Raw genomic sequence first — 22735 nt, 5'->3', positions numbered from 1 at the left:
GGTCGGGCCGTAGCACGCCGCAACGAACGTTCGCGGTATACATTGCCCATCTTTTACCCTTTTTTTTGCGGCAAAATCTTGGACTTGTAACTACCTTCGATATCACTACGTGCTAGTAGTAATTTTGAAAGCTGGCAGATTATACCATAGGCGATCTGCGCCGTCACGCTCCAGCCAGAGCTCTAAATTCTACCGAGATTCTCCACTACTAAGAAAGATCTACCGAAATTTACGGCCGCGAATCAAAAGTTTCCTTCGTCGCGACCCTACAATTATGGAGTAGCATCATGCACGCACGTAAAACAAGGGCCAGGCACGGGAACCATATGAAACCCTGTTACTAGTAGGTTGGCCGCCGATGCAGAATGGACGGCGGAGGGCGGCCGTGGGAGGGCGCAACGGGCCGATCTAATTTGGTCCGTCCGTCGCAGCAGCGGACAGGCCAGCGCATTATTGGCGGGCCCCGCCGCGCGTAATTTTACCGGCCCACATCGGCGGGCGGTGGGTGGGTGGAGGAATATCTCTCCTCTTCTTCTCTCCGCGAGAACGGATCCATCCATCCCTAGCGGGGCGGGGCGGGGGTTGGCCGCCGCGGCGCGTATAAAGCGGAGCCGCCTCTCAAGCTGAACCTTTCGCTGCAATACACTCTCCCACCAGACTACCTCCCAACCCAAGGAGAAGAGCCGCAAATCTGCCACGACTCCGCCGTCTCCCAGCCCCGCCGCCCACGCATCCGCCTCCTCCCTCCCCCGCCGGCCTCCTCGTCTCGCGAGCGCCGCCGGTTCTTCGCGGAGGAAGGGAAGGGATCTACTCCACCGCCGGGGCTGCCGCCGCGGTCCCGTTCGCGTCGCGAGCCGCCGGGATCTGGTACGGGCTCGCCCACGCCTCTCTTCTTCTGTCTTTGGTTCCAGTGCAGTTCATCTGCGACTGCGTGTGCGCGAAACATGTGTCTAGCGGGCCGAAACATGTCGTCTAGGGCCTCGCCGATTTGGTGCGTGTGCGGTCTCCGAAACAATTTCTCCTCAGGAGTTCGCACTAGATTTCTCTCTACATACATAGTAGGGATAGTCGTTCTCCTTCTCCTGTTGTTCGTTCGTGCCGGTTGCCTCGTTCAGCTCCTTGGTTGGTGGTTAGATGCGCGTTTCCGGGTGCTGTCTCTTCTGTTTTGGCAGCGAGAAAGTTTAGGCGTGATAGGTTGGTTATGCGCGGAGATAAACAGATCCATCAGCTAGGTGCCATAGAAAGTTGGACAACCGCATCTGATTGCAGTCTAGACCCCTCTTAATCCGGCTATGGACAACCGAATCTGATTGCGGCTTGGACCCCTCTTAATCCGGCTAAGTGATGCATCTGGTTGCAGTTTAGACCCCTCTTAATCCGGCTAAGTGATGCATCTCGGTGCAGTTTAGACCCCTCTTAATAATCCGGCTAAGTGATGCATCTGGTTGCAGTTTAGATCCCTCTTAATCCGGCTAAGGGATGCAAGTTAGCTTTCGTTGGGAGTACTATATATGCTTGTGGTCCTGTATGTGGAAGAGATTTATTTTCCCATCTTTTGCAAACAGAGCAATCTTCTAATTTCGGAATTTTTGCCGCCTTCTGCATGTAGAAGAATCTTCTAGTTACGGAATAATTTGTCCTCACTACCGATTGCTCTATGGCTAACGTTACGCCTTTACTTTCTTGATTGACAGTACCTGGATTTCAGCAAGGAGGAAACATCTTAGGGAATGCAGAAAGATGTGTTTGCATGCTAGAGAGCTACCTTGCGAGGGAATCGGCAGGGTAGCCGCCCCTGTTTCTGCTTTGATTGACCTTGATGACACCGCTTCACAGCAGCACACAACACACCTCTTCTTCCATGTGCTTCTGCACAATGGGGTTCGACGTGGCATCTCAACCATCATCTTAGATTACCACCTCGGAGGGGACGGTTGAGGTCATATACCACCCGCAGGCTCCCTTTGAAGGTCCGGGATCGCTGCTGCTGTTCTGTGTGCATAGCATACATCTGCCTGCCATCATGGGAGAGCAGAAGGGGAATATTCTGATGGGGAAGTACGAGATGGGGAAGATGCTCGGGCAAGGGACCTTTGCCAAGGTCTACCATGCCCGTAACATCGAGACCTCGCAGAGTGTTGCCATCAAGGTGACCGACAAGGAGAAGGTTCTGAAGGGCGGGCTCACGGATCAGATCAAGCGCGAGATATCTGTGATGAAGCTGGTGAAGCACCCAAACATTGTTCAGATGTATGAGGTCATGGCAACCAAAACAAAGATTTATTTTGTGTTGGAGCATGTGAAGGGTGGAGAGCTGTTCAACAAGGTTCAGAGGGGAAGGCTCAAGGAAGATGCTGCAAGGAAGTACTTCCAGCAGCTGATCTGCGCGGTTGACTTTTGTCACAGCAGGGGTGTCTATCACCGTGATTTGAAGCCGGAGAACCTTCTTCTTGATGAGAACAGTAACCTGAAAGTTTCAGACTTCGGTCTGAGTACCATTTCTGAGTGCAGAAGACTTGACGGGTTGCTCCACACATCCTGCGGCACGCCTGCTTATGTTGCCCCTGAAGTGATCAATAGGAAAGGCTATGACGGCGCTAAGGCTGACATCTGGTCTTGTGGGGTGATCCTCTTTGTGCTTTTGGCTGGGTATCTCCCATTCCAAGATAAAAATCTGATGAATATGTATAAGAAGATTGGGAAAGCAGAGTTCAAATGCCCGAGTTGGTTCTCTTCAGATATTCGAAGGCTTCTGCTAAGGATTCTTGATCCAAACCCCAGCACAAGGATCTCGATTGAGAGAATCATGGAACATCCTTGGTTCAGGAAGGGTCTAGATGCAAAACTGCTCAGATACAATTTACAAGCAAAAGATGCCGTTCCTGCTGCTGACATGGCTGCGACTTCTGATTCCTTGAGCTGCAGCAACTCAGCAACAGAGGGCAAGGAACAAGAAGCAAAAAAGCTCGCCAACTTGAATGCTTTCGATATAATCTCCCTCTCAACCGGACTCGACCTCTCTGGTATGTTTGAGGACAATGACAAGAAGAGGGAGTCCAAGTTCACATCCACCAACTCGGCTTCGACGATCGTGTCAAAGATCGAGGACATCGCAAAGTGCATGCGACTGAAGCTCGTCAAGAAAGATGGTGGCATGTTGAGGATGGAAAGCTTCAAGGCTGGAAGGAAAGGTGTGATGTCCATTGATGCTGAGATATTCGAGGTCACCCCTGACTTCCATCTCGTGGAGTTGAAGAAGACAAACGGTGATACTCTGGAGTACCAGAAGGTCTTGAACCAGGAGATGAGGCCGGCGCTGAAGGACATAGTCTGGGCGTGGCAAGGCGAGCAGCAGCCGCAGCCGCAGCAGCAACCATGTTGAGAAGAACTGTGCCAAGTGCTACATTCATTTTACAACTTGAGGCAATTACCAGGCGTCCGTGTGTTTCTGTAATTTTTATTATCGTAAGTTTGTTATTCGTTTCCATTCCCCTAGTGATGTCTGTGTAAACTTCAGTTATCATCTTTTGATGAAGATTTATTTGAAAGCATGGTGTCTTCAGAACAGATGCCAAGTCTTTGTCCAAAAGGCTCTCCAAGGGCAGTGCGTTTGTGTATGGGAAATGTTGTTCACATCATCTTTTGCTCAAGAATTAATATTCACCTTGTTACTATTTAACTCTAACATGCATCATGATTAGATCCACTATTCTTGTGATCTGAAAACTCTAGAGGGTGACATATTAAAATCTTCTTTGGTGGGTAGCTAACGGACTTTACCTAAAGGCTGAAGAGATATGGTTTGTTAGACAGCATGCTATGGCCGTTGGCCCATAGACAAATTGAAAGCTTTGTTCTATGTAGCCACCTGCAAAGGGAGGGGTGGGAAGTAGGGAGGGAGCAGTAGCATCATTTCACAGCTATGAAGATACTGCTACTGATTAAGAACAGCACTGTGCAGATCGCTGCGCAGAAGCACCTTAGGCGAGATTCGGGCATATTCCTCTGGTTGTTTCCTCCCTCGTGGGGTAGGAGGAAAGGAAAAGAAAAGGAAAAGCCGAAAACCCTCTTGCTTCACAGTTACTGTACAATCTTTATCAAGGAGAAATAGAGTTCCAGATACCCTCTTGCTTCACAGTTGCAAAGAGGAAAGCTTAAAGCAGTAGTTTTCATACTCTGCCAAGTGCAGCATTTTGCAATTTGAGAATTGTTGCAGGTGGCATTATTTTACAGTTACAAAAGCCAGCAAGATGCTGATTCTTTTTGTGAAATCAGCAAGATGCTGAATAAGATTACAGACTAAAGGCTGGTACAGATTGCTTGCTGCGCAGAAGCACCTGAGGCAAAGATTCGGGAATTACTGTAGACTGTAGTAGTGGCTTCCTCCATCTGTAGTCCAAAGTTCAGTCCACCTAACTGAATGATTGAATTGACCGGTAGGTGTGATGTGAGTGATGAACCTCAAGTTTTGGATTCATTTTCTTTTGCCTGTTCATATCCTCTAGCACTTTGGTTGAGATAAACTCGTCAGGTTTAATCTCCAGGGAGTTCAGGTAACATGTGGGAAGCTCTATTCTGACACATGGATGGACAATTTGTGCAGCTAGCATCAAAAGCTCCCCTGCCTGGCCTGACTCTTCCATCTCTTGCCAACAATCAATCCAGCATGGTTCGCCTGTTGTTTTCGCCATGGGTGAGCAGTGCACCACCTCCAAAACCCAACCAACGACAGTATCTATCCCTCCAGAACATTCTCCACTGAACGAACCGACCGGTGCGATGCAATACAGAGAGGGCCGGCTGATTAGCACAAGTTAGAGATGCAGACAAGGGCTCCGCTGTGGAGATGAGGCGATAATGGCGCTATCAGTTGCGTCGCCAGCGGTTCAGGAAGGCGCTTGCGGGTTCTGGCGCTGGGGCAGGGCAGGGCAGCAATAATTGTTGCATGTTTTGGGTGAAGTCTGAAATAAACCCTGAGATTATAGAGGCCGACGCAAATATACCCTCACCTTCAAATCCCTGAAGTTCGTACCCCATATTTACACATCCCAATCAATCCAAACCCCTGCATGAATAAAATCTGTTTGGTGTGATAGGAAAGGCCCGATCCCAGACGGGATTGATTTCAAGTGTCACTTACTACATGGGCCTACTTCTCATGTGCATCTCCTTCCTCATTCTGTTCGTCACAGATTTACTCCCCAGCCGATCCATCCGCACGGTGCCAAGCACCAGCTGATCGATGCGGTGCAGCGGCGATCGATGGCAGTCCGGACGAGCTCCTTAGCAGCATGCTGCACCTAAGCAGTCCGGAACAAGCCGGGAAGGGCGAGAAGACGGCGGCTGTGATCCAAAACTGGCGGTTCACACTTAGAAAACGGGCGGTTCCGCTGAAGCCTTGAAGGTGGACGTTGTTCGCATGTTGCTTCCTCTGCGAGATTCAACGGGATATGTGAGTACTAAGTTAGTCCCGACGCTGGTCGCCGCATTGTTGGGCACGTCCCTGGAGGTTATGCTGATGAGCGTGTTCGCCACAGGGCGGTGACCATGAGCCGCTCCACGGTTCACAACACTGCTCTTGTACTCGACAAGGAACGTCAACAAGTCAAACTTCATGGCGTAGTAGTCCCGCCGCCATGCCTGTTGGCCTCTGATCTTGATCACTACTGCCGCCAATGTAATGCATCAACTCGTCGATTACTTTTGGGTGCGAGCAACATGCGCGAGTTGGCTCAGTTTTTCTTCCGATGCCATGCCATGAGGGGCAACACGCACGTACAAAACTTGTGATGTATAGCTACCTACAGCCACCAATACAAAGCTATCGATTTCTTCTAGTGGCCATAACACACACGACACGAATGCGAGCCGAGGAGGAAGAGGAGCGCCTGAAGCAGTGTAGAGGAGAGTGGCAAGCAGAGAACGACCTTCTTGCTGAAGCACATCAATCATTAGGAAAATTTGCATCTGTCCATGGTAGAAGCATATAACACATAAGCAAAACCAGGCCTCGTAGTTTCTTCAAGGATTGGTTTAGGAAAATCACAAGCAAAGGAGGTGACGCACATGCATGGGGCTGGACGCTAGACCCCTACAGCTGCGGCAGCCCGCAAGGCCGGAGGTTGTCCGGCGTGTAGACATGACGGCCGTAGAGATCCATCTTGCATGGACACATCTAGTAGCGCGCTCGGGTGGAGATAGCTAGCACACAAAACTAGTTCTCTATAGCTATCAGAGAAGTGAGTTCCTGGTCAGGATTATGCTTTTCCACGTGCGTCAAACATATCGATGGTTAGGATAGACCGGGATCAGAGAGGTCAGGGTATGGACTTCAGGGATTTAGAGATGATGGTTCATTTGCGTCGGCCTCTATAATCTCAAGGTTTATTTCAGACTTCACTCGCATGTTTTCAGTTGCTTTCAGGTTTCGGCCCAGGCAGATGCAGATGGAGGGGTCGCCCATGGCCGTGGGTGCCGTGCCTGGGTGGTGGCGGTGCAATGCGAGCCTCGGGAGTCTGGATGGTGGGAGGTGAGGAGGAGGACGCTGGGTGGTTTATTGGCTTGGTTGCGAGGCGCCCACCGTGAGGGGACGGGAGAGTCTTGGTGTTGCAAGCTACGGTGGCCATTGTGTGCGAAAGGTAGTTGTCAAGTTAGACTTGGACCAGAGCAGCAGCAGCAGCTTCATTAGCGATGTTCTTTTTTAGGGCTCATTAGCCATGGATGAACCGATGAAGCAACTGGGAGCTCCGCCGGTTAGGAAAACGGGCGCTCACGTACCTCCCGTCATGGGCCGGCCAAAAATTAAGTGTTTTTTTAGGCCTCGTTAGCGATGGATGAAGCAACTGGGATTCGAACTCACCATCTGTAGTTTTACGTACAAACGCAATGATCACTTCGATCGTCGATGGTGAGGGGGATCGTCGGATTCACGTGTGGATCGTTTTTTAGGCTATCGTAGTTTAGGTTTTTAGGTTGTTCATCGTTTTTGCTTCGGCGGCAGCGATGGCGGTGCTGAATAAAGTTTATTCAGATCCTACTCCAACGAGGCGATCGGTCCTGTGGTTAGGGATGGATTTGGAAATCAGTCTGTTCAAATAAGGATGGCGTGGCGGCGACGACATCCTCGTGGTGAACCTATGTCCTCGGGCTCCGCCGTTGCGACGGCGTTTGCTCCAGCGCCGGCGCAGAGTTTTGGAGGTAGTCCAAGAACGGATGCAGATTGTGGTCTGTATCGGCGGCATCTGGAAGATGGTGAATCGTGTGCTGGTTCGTGGTTCGTGGATGGCAAGTATGGTTTTCTCCTCCGGCGTCTTAGTCGTGTGGGGTGCCAGATCTGTAGTTCGATGGCGTGTTCGGGGTGTTGCCCCGGTCTGATTCGTTCAACGGTAATGATTTCGTTTTTGGTTAACCACTTTGGAAGTTCGCAAAGTTGCATATCAGCGATGGATCCGCTTCAAGCTTGAGTGTGAAGGTGGTCCGTCATTGTTTTCTTTGGTGGCTGCTACGGTGGTTCCAGAGGCTTATGACGGGCTTTGGTGTCAAGTTCAAAGGTTTCTTCGGTCTTGATTGTACTTTTACTTCTCGGCTGTTGTTACTTTGTGCAAAGACTAGTGTCTTGCTGTTTTTTCAGTTTTGCCAGCTCAGTTTGTACATGGATTGTACTATGATTCTTATGATGTAAATGAAACATGTATTTGCAAAGACAAAACCTATGTGAAATATTATATCTTTTTCCATTTTTATAGTTTCTCCAATTCGCGGGTAGCCTCTGGTTTTGGGAAGCTTCTTGAAGCTTCTAACCTAGTTTTCCCGGTTTGTTGGGCAGTTCTCCATCCGGTTCTTATTTTTTTTTCTTGTTTCATTTTTTTCTTTTTTTTCTTTTTCTATGAACTTTATTCAAATTCAATGAACTTTTTTCTAAATTCGATGAACTTTATTCAATTTTGATGAATCATTTTTAAAAACTATGAACTTTTTCAAATTTCATGAACCTTTTTCAAAATTGATGAACTTTTTTTCCAAAATTCGATGAACTTTTTTGAGTTACGGTGAACTTTTTTCAGAATCGATGAACTTTTTACAAATTCATGAACATTTTTTTAAAATTGATGAACTTTTTTTTCTAATTTGTATCCATTTTTATTTTTTATATTTTTAAGTGCTGTAGGAGAAAGCAGGGAGCGGAAAAAATCGAACGGAAGAAAAACTATAGCGAATGTGAGAACGAGCGAAGGAGTAGTGATGAACGGGAGAACGAGCAAACGAGTAGTGGGCCGAGGCCCAGTTGGGATCCCTAGTGTGTAGGGCTCGACCAAAAGCTCGTAGCTCGTGAGCTTAACGAGTGCTCGATAGTTCGGCTCGTTAAGCTCGTAGCTCCCTTCTTAATGAATAGAGCCAACCATTAATTTCAGCTCGTTAAGCTTAACAAACTTTAACGAATGAGCTAACGAGTTTCACGAGTAGCTCATTAAGCTCGTTAGTAACAACACAATGCATATTTTCATTTTAGGTGACAAAAACTTTTAGCACGTCATCCCATCTATTCAATCTAATCGACATATAAGGCAACAAACTAGTGCATTTATTTGTGTTATTTAACATGTTGTATATTTTTTTGTAATAAATATACTTATACATTTTGTAGGCATAAAATGTGAATATTAAACATACTATATATTTTTAATTGATTTTAACGATATTATATTTCTTTACGGAGGAGTATTATTTATATTATTCCAATCTTCAAATTTTCATCGTTAAGAGGATCCATCTTTCGGATCCCTAATTTTTATAGGAAAAGTTGAAACAAAACGAATATGAGTTCGAGCTATTATTTACACCAATTTTTTTTTTACTAATTGTTGATTTCCTAATACTTGCTTACGCCATCATACCTACACAAAGAAAATAGTTCTAACTCAGATGCATTTGCTTGGAAGCGATACTGATCCAATTAAAATAAAAAGATGACACCTTAAAATATGTAGTGGGTGTATTACTGTTACAATAATTATGCAAATAAAAACTGTTTTTGTGTGACGTGAAAATATGATTTAGTTAGACATGCCAGTTTTACCAGATAAGTTGTGTTACATATAGGGCATATAAACTTTCTAAAATTGCAGGTGAAAATTCAGTAACTCTAAATCATATAATTCAGTTCACATATGCATGACCTTAAATCATAGCAACGACAATCTAAGAGTTGTTTCGTAATAAAAACTGACAACCTAATGGGATGAAATCAACTAATGACACAGTTAATCCTGAAATTAAGAAGCGATAAATCAATCACCCGCAACAAAATCACATTATGTCAAGCACTCATAGCCTATAGTACGATGGCACGCCTAAATGTGCATTGCATACATGCCTGATAGATTACACATGGTAGGGAGAAGCCTGTACAGAATGGTCCGCAAAAAAATAGTGATCACTGCATGGCTGAGGGTCCTGCGTTACAGTTTTGCAATCCAATGTTGAATCGATGGAGGCAACGGGTGACAGATCCATCTACGGTAGTCACCTTGTGCTTCTCGATCTTGTTTTTTTTCGAATCAAAGCAACACACAGGACAGGCGAACCGCAACATGATTTAGAAGAGGCTTCTCTTGCTATGCACCAGAATAACACACAACAATCGGATGAACAACCGAGGTATGGCTGCAGAAGAAAATATGCCTTTCCTTGATTCTTTTTCCTGGATATCAAAGAGAGGACAGAAGAAAGGAGTCATGTAGGTGAAAGAGGATTTTCTTTTCCTGGATATCAAAGAGAGGACAGAAGCAAGGAGTTATGCAGGTGAAAGAGCCTAGCAGAGTGGGGTACTTCATCCCATGGTTGAAAATAAGACATAGATCGACCTGAGGGACAAAAATTTTAAACTCCAGATTTCAAGCGGAGCCACACAACTTTGGTCTATTTGCTTTGGCGAATGATTTTGTGTTTAACAAAAGGAATTATACATAAAATTCCTAACAATGGCGATCATGCATGCATATGGAGCAAGCGACCAAAGGAGTTTTTACCAAACATTGTAGTCTTCGGATTGGTCCTCCTACCCCTTTAGCGTTTAGTTTGTTCATAACTCTATGTTTGGTCTTTTTGGTATGCGTGTGTCAACTTACAGCAAAAGTATTCTGTGAGAATTATGTGAGGATTTTCGTTTGGTGATAAAGCGAGTAGATTCACAGAGTTCTATCAGGAAAGAAGTAGTATTAAAGGCACATATATTACATTAAAAGAAACTATTTTTTCTCTTTCTTAGATTCCTGTAGATCTTTTCATTGACATACGTTGGATATAGATGGCCTGTTTTTTTCTCCCTAATTTTGTTAATGATCAAATCGGTAGATATTTTTCTGTAGGTAAAGTGGGGATCTCTATCTATTAGAAATACACATATGTACCTATACATGACATAGATAATTGTGCGTGTATGAGAACTCTATCACCTATGATGCACGGAAGGTTTGATTTTAAGTATGATACCTTCTAGCTGGGAGTATATTAGTATGGGAATTTCGGCATATATATTATTATATTGATTTTGTTTTACTTATGTGGGAAAAATACATGTGTAGGCTTTTGATACTACGCGTCAAAGTATCAGCATTCCCACGCTGGAGTATATCATCTTAACCAACGTTTTCAATAATAAATATTAACTCATTACCATGCATCAGCCATATGCGTGATTAAGCAAGAAATTAATTGAAGCAATGAATTCCTAGAACATATAGCAGATCAAACCCACTTGATTTATACCTTAGACACGTAGACATATACTCCGGCAAGTACTCATGGAGCTGCCACCGGTGAGTACTCTCCATGCAGAAGATCAAAATTCCAGAGATGATTAGCGTCTAATCCTAAGCAGTTCACCTCGGGAGGCAACGACTCGCTTATCAACATGACGGTTCCCTTGTTTTTGAAGGACTACACATGCATATCGTTTGTGAGTAGGCCCTGAAAATCAAAAGCAGCAGCATCAATCTGTGCGACAACCATCTGTACATGATGTCTTGTTGGTATCGATGAAGACCATGTAAATGAAAAGCAGCAACATCGACATACACATGCAAATCAGGATTAATGCAATGGGAAAATTTTTGTTTACCACTGTCATTACACAGCACACACATATCATGTACAAATCGAATTGCGCGGGATTAACCGTGAGGAGAACTGGAAGGGACGGAAGGATTGGTCCTCACCGACGGCGATTATCCTGAGAATAATTCATCTATCTCTTCGTCCTTCTCGGCTCAGCTCCTGCTATCCACCACTGCAACTGGTACATAGATGTAGGTAGGGTTCAGGGAGAAGAATGTGATAAGGAAATCTTACTGCATGCTATAAAATCAAATGTTCATGGTTATTTAGAAGTTCTTACTTGCAATCCAGATGATTCTGTTGTTTAAGCAAACAACGAAGAAAATGATGACACCAATGAACTGAACTAACGATGGTCAAACTAATGTGTATAGAAGGACGATACGGACCACAATGCAATAAGGAAGCGTAGACATAGCTTTCAAGATGTAACCATTACACGAAACACCTGGTTGTATAAACACCAGACATCCATATTCGGGTAACACTTTCTTCATGGATCTAATCTTAAAGTCAGAGCCTTAATCAACTCATTCAATGATAGCTCAGCCATGCAATCGCCAAGGCTTCGTTGCACCAAACTAAAGATGGTGAGACAACTGCATGCACAAGTAATTTGACCTGGAGGAGCCAAGAGGTAAATAAAAATAAGTTACTATTACACCTTATAACCTAATACAGTGGACTCTTATCATAGATAACTTTTTGTAAACATTTATAGTAGTCCTATCCGTCCGAATAGATAGTTGTGGTATACTGTTATTTTATATTCTGTGCATTAAATAATTGGGGCCTAAAGACTGTTCCGGTAGAGCATTATGTAGCAAAATGCCGCAATCAACCTACCATTATTCCAAGAGCCTTTGGTCTGTATGAGTCCTCTTCAGTTCCTATGACTGCTTATAATTTAATTTTCTATCTCTTTACACTTTCCAGTCTACACACAACTCGTGTGATCAAAATATTAGGATACCAAAAGATCATATCAGTACTCTATGATCATAGTGATAATACCGTATGATGCTATAGTTAGATAGGATCATATGAAGGTTAAGCATGAAACTTGACCTTTGCCGCGTTTGCGAAACTTTTTTGCACCGTTCCCTCAAGCAAAATCAAGATTTCTAGTTCAGCTATTAAGACATAAAGAACAAATAAGTACAAACAAACTCAAAGGTGTCAACAATGGGAAGTTTACTCAGTATGTGCGGAATCGTTGCTGGCCTGAAGAAAAACAATCACATTGAGCTAAAGTAAAATTAAACTTAGAGAGAGTTTTGTTTCTGAAGCGATCTATGTGGAATAATTCTAACCTGAAAAAGACAAAAACAACTACTCGAAAGTTAAATTCTGGAGGATCATTGCTATCCATATAACAAAGATCTGGGGATAATAAAAGTTAAACGAATCTAGGAAAGAAGTTTTAATAATACAAAGGATTGTATTAATTGGGACTCAAAAGAGAAATCACAGATCCGAAATTTAGTGAGTAAAATTAAAATTAAACTTAAAAAGGGTTTGATTTCTGAAGTGATCTAGGTGGAATAGTTTCGAATCTGAAAAAGACAAAAACAACTACTCAAAAATTAAATTCTGGAGGAGTCGTTGCTGCCATATAACAAAGATCTGGGGCAAATAGAAGTAAAATGAATCTAGGAAAGAGGTTTTCTTATTACAGAGAATTGTGTTGGGACTTAAGAGAGAACATCACAGATCCGAGATTCCACAGGCGGAGGAAGGCGATCGCGAGGTATGAGGTCACATAAAGATGAGTAGGTGCCGAGGCAGTATATACCTAGAAGAATCGGCTGCGGCATCTGCAGCACAACGAGAAGAAAAGGAAACAGGACGGTAGAGATGGAGGCCTAATTGTGGCATGGCGTAGCCTAAGATGAAGGGCAGCAAAAGTTTTGTTTATTGCGGCCAGAGGAGTCCAGGAGAAAGGAGAGTTTTTTTAGTTGACATGCGGCCAGAGGAGTCCAGGAGAAACGGGACATATTAGGATATTACGGTGGAAGGTGTCAGGAGCCATATCATACGTTTAACATTGATCTAAGTGTGTATACGGTTATTTCTCTCCAGGATTGACATGGCATCTCATATCGTGAGACGTGAGAGATTGAGAGAGTTGGGCTATTTGAGAGAGATACATGAGTTTTTTTTGTTCTATGAAGGAGAGAGACACATAAGTTTTTTTTGTTATGAATCAATCTACACCGTGATAATTCGGTCCCGCCAGATTAACGGCTCGTAAAATCTAATTAACGTGGGAATTTTTAGGAAGTGTCTAATTAGTATAGGTATAGAAGATTTGTGTGGTCACCATGTTTCATCTTAAAAGTAACACCTACACACTCATCATGTAGAACGTAACACATTATAATCTGTTAACGAGCGTTCATGAGCGCTCACGAGTTTAACGAGCTTCAACCGAGCCGAACCAAGCAGGGTTTTCTGCTCATTAAACTTAACAAGCTTAACGAGCCGAACCTTAACGAGTATAAACTTAACAAGTACGAGTTTAACGAGCCGAGCAGTTCGTTAATCCAGCCGTATTAGTGTGCGCCAACTATGTTTTCTGGCGCTGAAGGCGCCATACAGGAGCTCCCCTGGTTCGTTCCCTGATCGCTTGTTAAAAAAAGGCGTTGGTTCTTTTCGTTTTTTTTGGGTTCAATCATTTTACTTAGTTTTGAGTTCACTGGTCGTCGTTGACCGCACATCAGTTCAACATTAACCGTTGACTTTTCAGAAAAGGTTCACATAAAACATGAAACTTTTTCAAAAATCGCAATTAAGAAAAATCTTTGGAATCCAGAAAAACCACAAATATTTTTGGAAAAAAATTCATAATTTTTTAAAAATTCACGAATTTTTAAAAAAGTCAAATTGAAATTGCAGAACTTCATAAACTTAAAAATAGTTCATCGAATTTGAAAAAAAAGTTCATCGACTTTCAAGAAATGTTCATCGGTTTTGAAAAGGAGTTCATCGACTTCAATTTTTTTGCCAAAATTTTAAAAAAATCATCGAATTTGAAAAATAATTCACCAACTTTTCTAGAAAATCATCAATTTTGATAAATATTCATCAAATTTGAAAAAAAAAAGTTCATCGAATTAGGAAAAAGTTCATTGAATGTGAATTTTTTTAACAATTTTTGAAAAAAGTTCATCGAATTTGAAAAAACGTTCATAAAATCTAGAAAACTTTTTATATCGAATTAGAAAAAGAAAAGGAAGAAAGAGGGGTAAGAAAGAAAAAGAAGAAATAAAAATAAAAAATAAGAGAAGGAAAAGGAAAAAAAAAGAAAGAATAAAAGTGGGAAGAACCTCTATGTGATCACATAACTCAACTGGCTCGGGTGGTTAGCGAGTGTTTCGCTGAAACCCTGCGGCGCGCGATGGAATCCATCTCAGCGCCTGGCTTTTGCATCAATTTACAAAAGGAAAAAAATGAACATGGGCTTGCCCATTGCAGGGGAGGGGTGTGCGCCCTGTACCATTAACTCTGTAAAGGACGTTACGGGCGACGTTTAGGGTTTGCCGAGGCAACATAAATTGTGTGGGCTATGTATCATTCTGCGCGAGAGCGTATATCTCGGTCGCTGTAACCGGGCCATAGTAGGATCATCAGCAACTCATGCCACTAAGACCATTCTTGACGGCCACAAACCGCCTCATAATGTGCAAAGGCCTATGTCTCGCTTACCTCTGGCAATTTCATAAGCCGTGGCCCAGTAGCTGAGAGTGGTGCACTGGAGCAAGCGGTATTAGGACAATCCATGCGGTTTTAGAAAAGGAAGACACTTGAACTTCGTTATGTGCTATTGATCCTTTTGAACCTAAATTCACATTGGCTCTTTTTGCCATACAACTTTTATTTTTCTGTTTTTAATTTTCTTTTTCTTTTTTACTAGTTTATCGGTTTTCTTTTCCATTTTTTGATTTTTTTTCTTTACTGTTTATTTTTTCATTTTCTTCTTTCATGTTTTCCTCTTTTTTTTTCATTTTTTAAATACACGCTTCTATTTTCCAAATACATGTTCAATTTGTTTCAAATACATGTTAGTAACCTTTCTCATATACACAGTCTTTTTTTCCTTTACGGTTCATTTTGCCCATTTTCTTCATTCATTTTTCGCCTTTTTCCATTTTTTAATACACGTTTCTATTTTTCCAAATAGACGTCCAACATTTTTTAAATACATGTTAGTAACATTTCTCATATACATGTGACACGTCAAACATTTTTACAATGCACATCAAATATTTTTTGGAATACGTAATGAACATTTGTCAAAAGAACATTGGAGTTTTTAAAATACATACTCAACATTTTTAAACACATGTTCAATTTAAAAAATTATTAACATATTCTAAGTGTCATAAACACTTTGTAATGGTATAAAGGTTTTTATAAAATTATGTGAATAAAGTTTTACATTTAATGAACTTCAAAAAAATGTCATGAATATAATTTAAAGTGTGTGAAGATATTTTTTATGCAATGAACATTTTTTAACAATTACCCGACCAAACATTTACCAATGGTAACCAGATTTTATAATGGCACGAACATATTTTTAAATATGTGAACATTTTTCTGAATGTCACAAAGATTTGTTTCTTTAATTGTATGAAAAACTTTCAAAATTGCAGAATCTAAATTTACATATTCATGAAAATCTTTGAATGTGCACCTAACATTTTAAAAAATAATTAAATTAAAATTTTAATATAAATATTTAGAAACATCGATAAAAAGGGAAGAAATGGAATAAAGCGAACATGCATCACACAGTGTTGGGGAACGTTGTATGGGAAACAAAAAAAATTCTACGCGCACCAAGATCAATCTAGGAGATAAACATCTATGAGAGAGATTAGATCTACGTACCCTTGTAGATCGCTAAGCGAAAGCGTTAAGAAACGCGGTTGATGTAGTCGAACGTCTTCGCGATCTAATCACAAGCTGTCCTACGAACTCCCGATCAAGTGCCAAACGGACGGCGCCTCCGCGTTCACCACACTTGCGGCTCGATGACGTCTCCTCCTTTTTGATCCAGCAAGAGAGGGAGGAGAAGTAGATGGGATCTCAACCAGCATGACGGTGTGGTGGAGATGATGGTGGAGCAATCCAAGCAGGGCTTCGCCAAGCACTACCGTAGATGCGATCTGAGGAGAAAACAGAGTAATGGGAGAGGTAGGGCTGCCTCCAGGGCGTGGGAATTGGTCTGCCCAGCCCCCACACCCCTCCCCAATATATATAGGTGTGTGGGAGGCCTGGGGGCGCAGCCCTAGCCCCTCCTCCATGGAGGGGAGGCGTCCAAGGGGGAGGAGTGCCCTCCAAGTCAAGTGGAGGGCCCTCCCCCTTAGGGTTTCCCTTCCCCTAGGCGCATGAGCCTCTTCGGGGCTGGTGTCCCTAGCCCGATAAGGCTAGGACGCGCCCCTACAGCCCTAGCCCGATAAGGCTAGGACGCGCCCCTAACCATGTTTTGGAGGGACCCTTCCGGACTCCTCAGGAACCCTCTGAAACCTTCTAGAACCTTCCGGAAGCTTCTCGGTACAATACCAGTAAAACCCGAAACTTTCCTGGTAGCCAAAATATGACTTCCATTGTATAAATCTTTACCTCCGAACCATTTTGGAGCTCCTCGTGACGTTCGGGATCTCATCTGGGACTCCGAACAACATTCGGTCACCAACGTGAATATCCCAATACTACTCTAGCGTCACCGAACATTAAACAAGATCCAGATATAATGTTCATGCTCAACGCAGGCACTAAATAACAATTATTCAGGTTCATCACTAATCCCGATTGTAATCGAAGAGCGAGCGTGCCGAGGGCGATCACATCAACCTTGGAACCATTTCCCACGTGCATCGTCACTTCGTCCTTTGCCAGACTCCATCTATTTCGTAGTTCCTGCTTTGAGTTGCAAATGTGAGCAACCGAACCGATATCAAATACCCATGCACTACAACGAGAGTTGGTAAGGTACACATCAATAACATGTATATCATATATACCTTTGTTGATGTTGGCCCCCTTCTTGTCATCCAGATACTTGGGGCACTTCCGCTTCCAGTGGCCAGTTCCCTTACAATAGAAGCACTCAGTCTCCAGCTTGGGTCCAGCCTTGGGTTTCTTCACAGGAGGAGCAACTGCTTTGCCACCTTTCTTGAGGTTTCCCTTCTTTCCCTTGCCTTTCTTGAAACTAGTGGTTTTATTCACCATCAACACTTGATGATCCTTCTGGATGTTTGACTCAGCGACTTTCAACATCGCGAACAGCTCAGAGACTGACTTGTTCATCCCTTGCATGTTATAGTTGAACACAAAGCTCTTGTAGCTAGGTGGTAGCGATTGAAGAACTCTGTCAGTGACAGCCTCTGGCGGGAGCTCAACTCCCAACTCAGCTAGATGGTTGTAATACACATACATTCTGAGTATGTGCTCACTGACAGACCCGTTCTCCTCCATCTTGCAGGCATAGAACTTATCGGAGGTCTCATACCTCTTGATCCGGGCATTCTTCTCAAAGATAAACTTCAACTCCTGGAACATCTTATATGCTCCATGACGTTCAAAACGCCTTTGAAGTCTCGGCTCTAAGCTATACAGCATGGCACACTGAATTATTGAGTAGTCATCAACTCGCGACTGCCAGGCGTTCACAACATCCACAATCGCTGGAGGGGCTGGCGCACCAAGCAGTGCACCAAGGACATAAGCCTTTTGGGCAGCCGTGAGGATAATCCTCACATTACGGGCCTAGCCCACAAAGTTGCTTCCATCATCTTTCAGCTTAACTTTCTCTAGGAACGCATTGAAATATAGGGGAGCTACTACGCGAGCCATTGATCTACAACATAAATTTGCAAAGGCAACTTTAGATATTGTTCATGATAAATGAGTTCAGTTAATCATATTTCCTAAGAACTCACACTCAAATCAACATCCCTCCGGTTGTCCGAGTGTAACACGATCCAAATTCACCAACCCAAGTCCGATCATCACGTGAGATGAGGTGGTTTCAATAATGAACACCTCTATGATGATCATATCTACTATATGACCCGTGTTCGACCTTTCGGTCTCTTGTGTTCCGAGGCCATGTATGTACATGCTAGGCTCGTCAAGTTTAACCCAAGTGTTCCATATGTGCGAAACTGGCTTGCACCAGCTGTATGCGAACGTAGAGTCTATCACACCCGATCATCAGGTGGTGCTTCGAAACGACGAACTTTCGCAACGGTGCACACTTGGGGAGAACACAATTTTATCTTGAAATTTTAGTGAGGGATCTCCTTATAATGCTACCATCATCCTAAGCAAAATAAGATGCATAAAAGGATTAGCATCACATGCAAATCATAAGTGACATGATATGGCCATCAACTTGTGCTTTTGATCTCCATCCCCAAAGCACCGACATGATCTCCATTGTCACCGGCATGACACCATGATCTCCATCATCGTGCCACCATCGGGGTTGTCATGCTAACCATGCGTCTACTACTATTGCTACTGCTTAGCGATAAAGTAAAGCATTACATAGTGCTTAATGATTGACACGCAGGTCATACAATAATTAAAGACAACCCTATGGCTCATGCTGGTTGCCGTACGCATCGACATGCAAGTCGATATAAACTATTACAAACATGATCATCTCATACATCAAATACATTTCATCATGTCTTTGGCCATATCATATCACACATACCCTGCAAAAACATGTTAGACATCCTCTAATTGTTGTTGCATGTTTTACGTGGCTGCTATGGGTATCTAGCAAGAACGATTCTTACCTACGCAAAGCCACAGAGGTGATATGCAAGTTGCTATTTAACCTTCTGCAAGGACGCCTTTGTCAAATCCGATTCAACTAAGGTGGGAGAGATAGAAAACCGCCAGCCATCTTTATGCAACAAAGTGATACGTCTCCATTGTATATACTTTTCCAAACACTTTTGCCCTTGTTTTGGACTCTAACTTGTATGATTTGAATGGAACTAACCTGGACTGACGCTGTTTTCAGCAGAATTGCCATGATGTTGTTTTATGTGCAGAAAACAAAAGTTCTCGAAATGACCTGAAACTCTACGGAATATCTTACAATAAATAATAAAAAATCCTCGCCAAAGATGAAGACCAGGGGGACCACACCCTTTCCGCGAGGGTGGGGGACGCGCCCCCTCCCTAGGGCGCGCCCCCTACCTCGTGGGCCCCCTGGAGACCTCCAGACTCCAACTCCAACTCTATATATCTGCTTTCGGGGAGAAAAAAATAAGAGAGAAGATTTCATCGCGTTTTACGATACGGAGCCTCTGCCAAGCCCTAAAACCTCTCGGGAGGGTTGATCTGGAGTCCGTTCGGGGCTCCGGAGAGGGGGATTCGTCGCTGTCGTCATCATCAACCATCCTCCATCACCAATTTCATGATGCTCACCGCCGTGCGTGAGTAATTCCATCGTAGGCTTGCTGTACGGTGATGGGTTGGATGAGATTTATCATGTAATCGAGTTAGTTTTGTTAGGGTTTGATCCCTAGTATCCACTATGTTCTGAGATTGATGTTGTTATGACTTTGCTATGCTTAATGCTTGTCACTAGGGCCCAAGTGCCATGATTTCAGATCTGAACCTATTATGTTTTCATCAATATATGAGAGTTCTTGATCCTACCTTGCAAGTCTATAGTCACCTATTATGTGTTATGATCCGTTAACCCCGAAGTGACAATAATCGGGATACTTACCGGTAATGAGCGTAGTTTGAGGAGTTCATGTATTCACTATGTGTTAATGCTTTGTTCCGATTCTCTATTAAAAGGAGGCCTTAATATCCCTTAGTTTCCATTAGGACCCCGCTGCCACGGGAGGGTAGGACAAAAGATGTCATGCAAGTTCTTTTCCATAAGCACGTATGACTATATTCAGAATACATGCCTACATTACATTGACGAATTGGAGCTAGTTCTGTGTCACCCTATGTTATGACTGTTACATGATGAACCACATCCGGCATAATTATCCATCATTGATCCAATGCCTACGAGCTTTCCATATATTGGTTTACGCTTATTTACTTTCCCGTTGCTATTGTTACAATCACTACAAAATACCAAAAACATTACTTTGCTTTCGTTACTCTTTTGTTACCGTTACCATCACTATCATATTACTTTGCTACTAAACACTTTGCTGCATATACTAAGTTTCTAGGTGTGGTTGAATTGACAACTCAGCTGCTAATACTTGAGAATATTCTTTGGCTCCCCTTGTGTCGAATCAATAAATTTGGGTTGAATACTCTACCCTCAAAAGCTGTTGCGATCCCCTATACTCGTGGGTCATCAAGACTATTTTCTGGCGCCGTTGCCGGGGAGCATAGCTCTATTCTTTGAGTCACTTGGGATTTGTATCTGCTAGACACTATGAAGAACTTGAAAGACGCTAAGACAACAATTTATCCCTCAACTACGAGGGGAGGTAAGGAACTGCCATCTAGCTCTGCACTTGATTCACCTTCTATTATGAGTAAGCTTGCGACACCTAAACCTGCTTCTGCTATTCGTTCTGATATGTCGCATGTTATTGATGATGCTACTTCTTCTATACATGATACTTATGATGAAACTACTTCTATGCTTGATACTACTGTGCCACTTGGTGATTTTCCAGAGGAACGACTTGCTAGGGCTAGAGAGATTGAAAATATTGAATCTGATTATGATGATGAAAGTGATGATGAAGAATCACTTGTTATTCCTGAGGGTTATTTATTTGATCAAGAAGCTTCTTTAGCTATTTTAGCTTGCAAAGATAGATATGAACTCAAAAGGTTATTAGCTAAATGGAATAAGCAATCTCTAAATGCTAGGATGAAACCTGACCCTGCTTTTGCTACTTCACTTATCTGTGTTACTGATAAGGATTATGAATTCTCTGTTGATCCTGATATAATTACTTTGGTTGAATCTGATCCTTTTCAGGCTATGAATCTGAAACTGTTGTGGCACATCTTGCTAAATTAAATGATATAGCCACCCTGTTCACTAATGATGAGAGATCTCGCTACTTTTATATCCTTAAAATATTTCCGTTCTCATTAAAGGGTGATGCTAAGATATGGTTTAATTCTCTTGATCCTGGTTGTGTGCGTAGTCCCCAGTATATGATTTACTACTTCTCTGCTAAATATTTCCCTGCTCATAAGAAACGAGCTGCTTTAAAGGAAATATACAACTTTGTGCAAATTAAAGAAGAGAGTCTCCCACAAGCTTGGGGGAGGCTTCTCAAGTTACTTAATGCTTTGCGTGATCATCCTCTTAAGAAAAATGAAATACTTGATATCTTTTATAATGGACTAACCGATGCTTCCAGAGATTACCTGGATAGTTGTGCTGGTTCTCTTTTCTGGTAAAGAACACCGAATGAAGCTGAAATCTTATTGAATAATATGTTGACAAATGAAAATAATTGGGCACCTCCTGAGCCAACTCCTGAGCTAGCTCCTGCTCCAATTAATGATCCTATTCCTAAACCAACTCTGAAGAAGAGAGGTGTTCTCTTTCTCAGTCCCGAAGATATGCAAGAGGCAAAGAAATCTATGAAAGAAAAGGTATTAAAGCTGAAGATGTTAAGAATTTACCTCCTATTGAAGAAATACATGGTCTTAATTTACCGTCTATTGAAGAAACATATGATCTTAATCCTTTATTTATTGAAGAACCTCCAGACCTCGATAACCCGACAGAGGTAGTAAAGGTAAATTCTCTCTATAGATATGATAAAGCTGAAATCCCTCCTACTAAAATTGCTAGTCAATGCTTTGATGAGTTTGATAATTTTATGTTTAAGCAAGAAAACTTCAATGCTTATCTTGGTAGACAATTAAAACAAGATGCTGATATGATTAAATACTTGGGTGATTATATGGCTAATATTAGAGGTGAACTTAAACTTGTTAGCAAACATGCTTCTATGGTTACCACTCAAGTAGAACAAGTACTTAAAGCTCAAAAGGAATTGCTCAATAAGATGAATAGTAAGAAAAATAATTATGTTGTTAAAGTGGCTACTAGAACTGGTAGAATGACCCAGGAACCTTTGTATCCTGAAGGCCACCCTAAGAGAATTGAGCAAGATTCTCAGAGAAATAATATTGATGCACCTAGTTCTTCTAAAATGAAGAAAAAGAAAAATGATAGAACTATGCAAACTTCTAGTGAACCTATTGCTGAACCACCTGATAATCCAAATGATATCTCTATGTCTGATGCTGAAACACAATCTGGCAATGAACATGAACCTAATGAAAATGTTAATGATGATGTTCATAATAATGCTCAACCTAGTAATGATAATGATGTAGAAATTGAACCTGCTGTTGATCTTGATAACCCACAATCAAAGAATCAACGTTATGATAAGAAAGACTTTGTTGCTAGGAAACATGGTAAAGAAAGAGAGCCTTGGGTTCAGAAACCCATGCCTTTTCCTCCCAAACCATCCAAGAAAAAGGATGATGAGGATTTTGAGCGCTTTGCTGAAATGATTAGACCTATCTTTTTGCGTATGCGATTAACTAATATGCTCAAAACCAATCCTTA

The 22735-nt window shown here is 42.6% G+C and overlaps 1 protein-coding gene and 1 long non-coding RNA gene across 6 annotated transcripts; one reads left to right on the top strand and one right to left on the bottom strand.

Annotated features, from left to right (window-relative positions):
* The first annotated feature begins 524 nt into the window (after nt 1–524).
* On the top strand, nt 525–3589 carry LOC123187488 (CBL-interacting protein kinase 2). The gene is made up of 2 exons (XM_044599361.1): nt 525–867; nt 1695–3589. Exon 2 carries the CDS (start codon nt 2024–2026, stop codon nt 3380–3382), a length of 1359 nt encoding a protein of 452 aa, XP_044455296.1. The 5' UTR covers nt 525–867; nt 1695–2023; the 3' UTR covers nt 3383–3589.
* Nucleotides 3590–9267: 5678 nt separating this feature from the next.
* LOC123184730 (uncharacterized) lies at nt 9268–13064 on the bottom strand. Of its 5 annotated transcripts, none has more exons than XR_006493063.1 (4): nt 12911–13064; nt 11217–12248; nt 10768–10968; nt 9268–9700 (listed from the first exon to the last, which is right to left on the bottom strand). It is a non-coding gene; the product is annotated as an uncharacterized lncRNA (long non-coding RNA). The 5 variants fall into 5 exon arrangements; XR_006493064.1 differs by having other exon boundaries at nt 11217–11736; XR_006493065.1 differs by having other exon boundaries at nt 11217–11736; nt 12792–12911.
* Nucleotides 13065–22735: the final 9671 nt, after the last annotated feature.

The sequence above is a fragment of the Triticum aestivum genome, chromosome 2A (assembly GCF_018294505.1).
Source record: "Triticum aestivum cultivar Chinese Spring chromosome 2A, IWGSC CS RefSeq v2.1, whole genome shotgun sequence".
Taxonomy (NCBI): Eukaryota; Viridiplantae; Streptophyta; class Magnoliopsida; order Poales; family Poaceae; genus Triticum; species Triticum aestivum.
The sequence above is the reverse complement of the archived record's forward strand: the minus strand, read 5'-3'. Positions and strand labels throughout refer to the sequence as shown.

Bases quoted from the DNA above. Each gene is read 5' to 3' on its own strand.
- LOC123187488 (XM_044599361.1), top strand. From the start codon at position 2,024: ATGGGAGAGCAGAAGGGGAATATTCTGATGGGGAAGTACGAGATGGGG.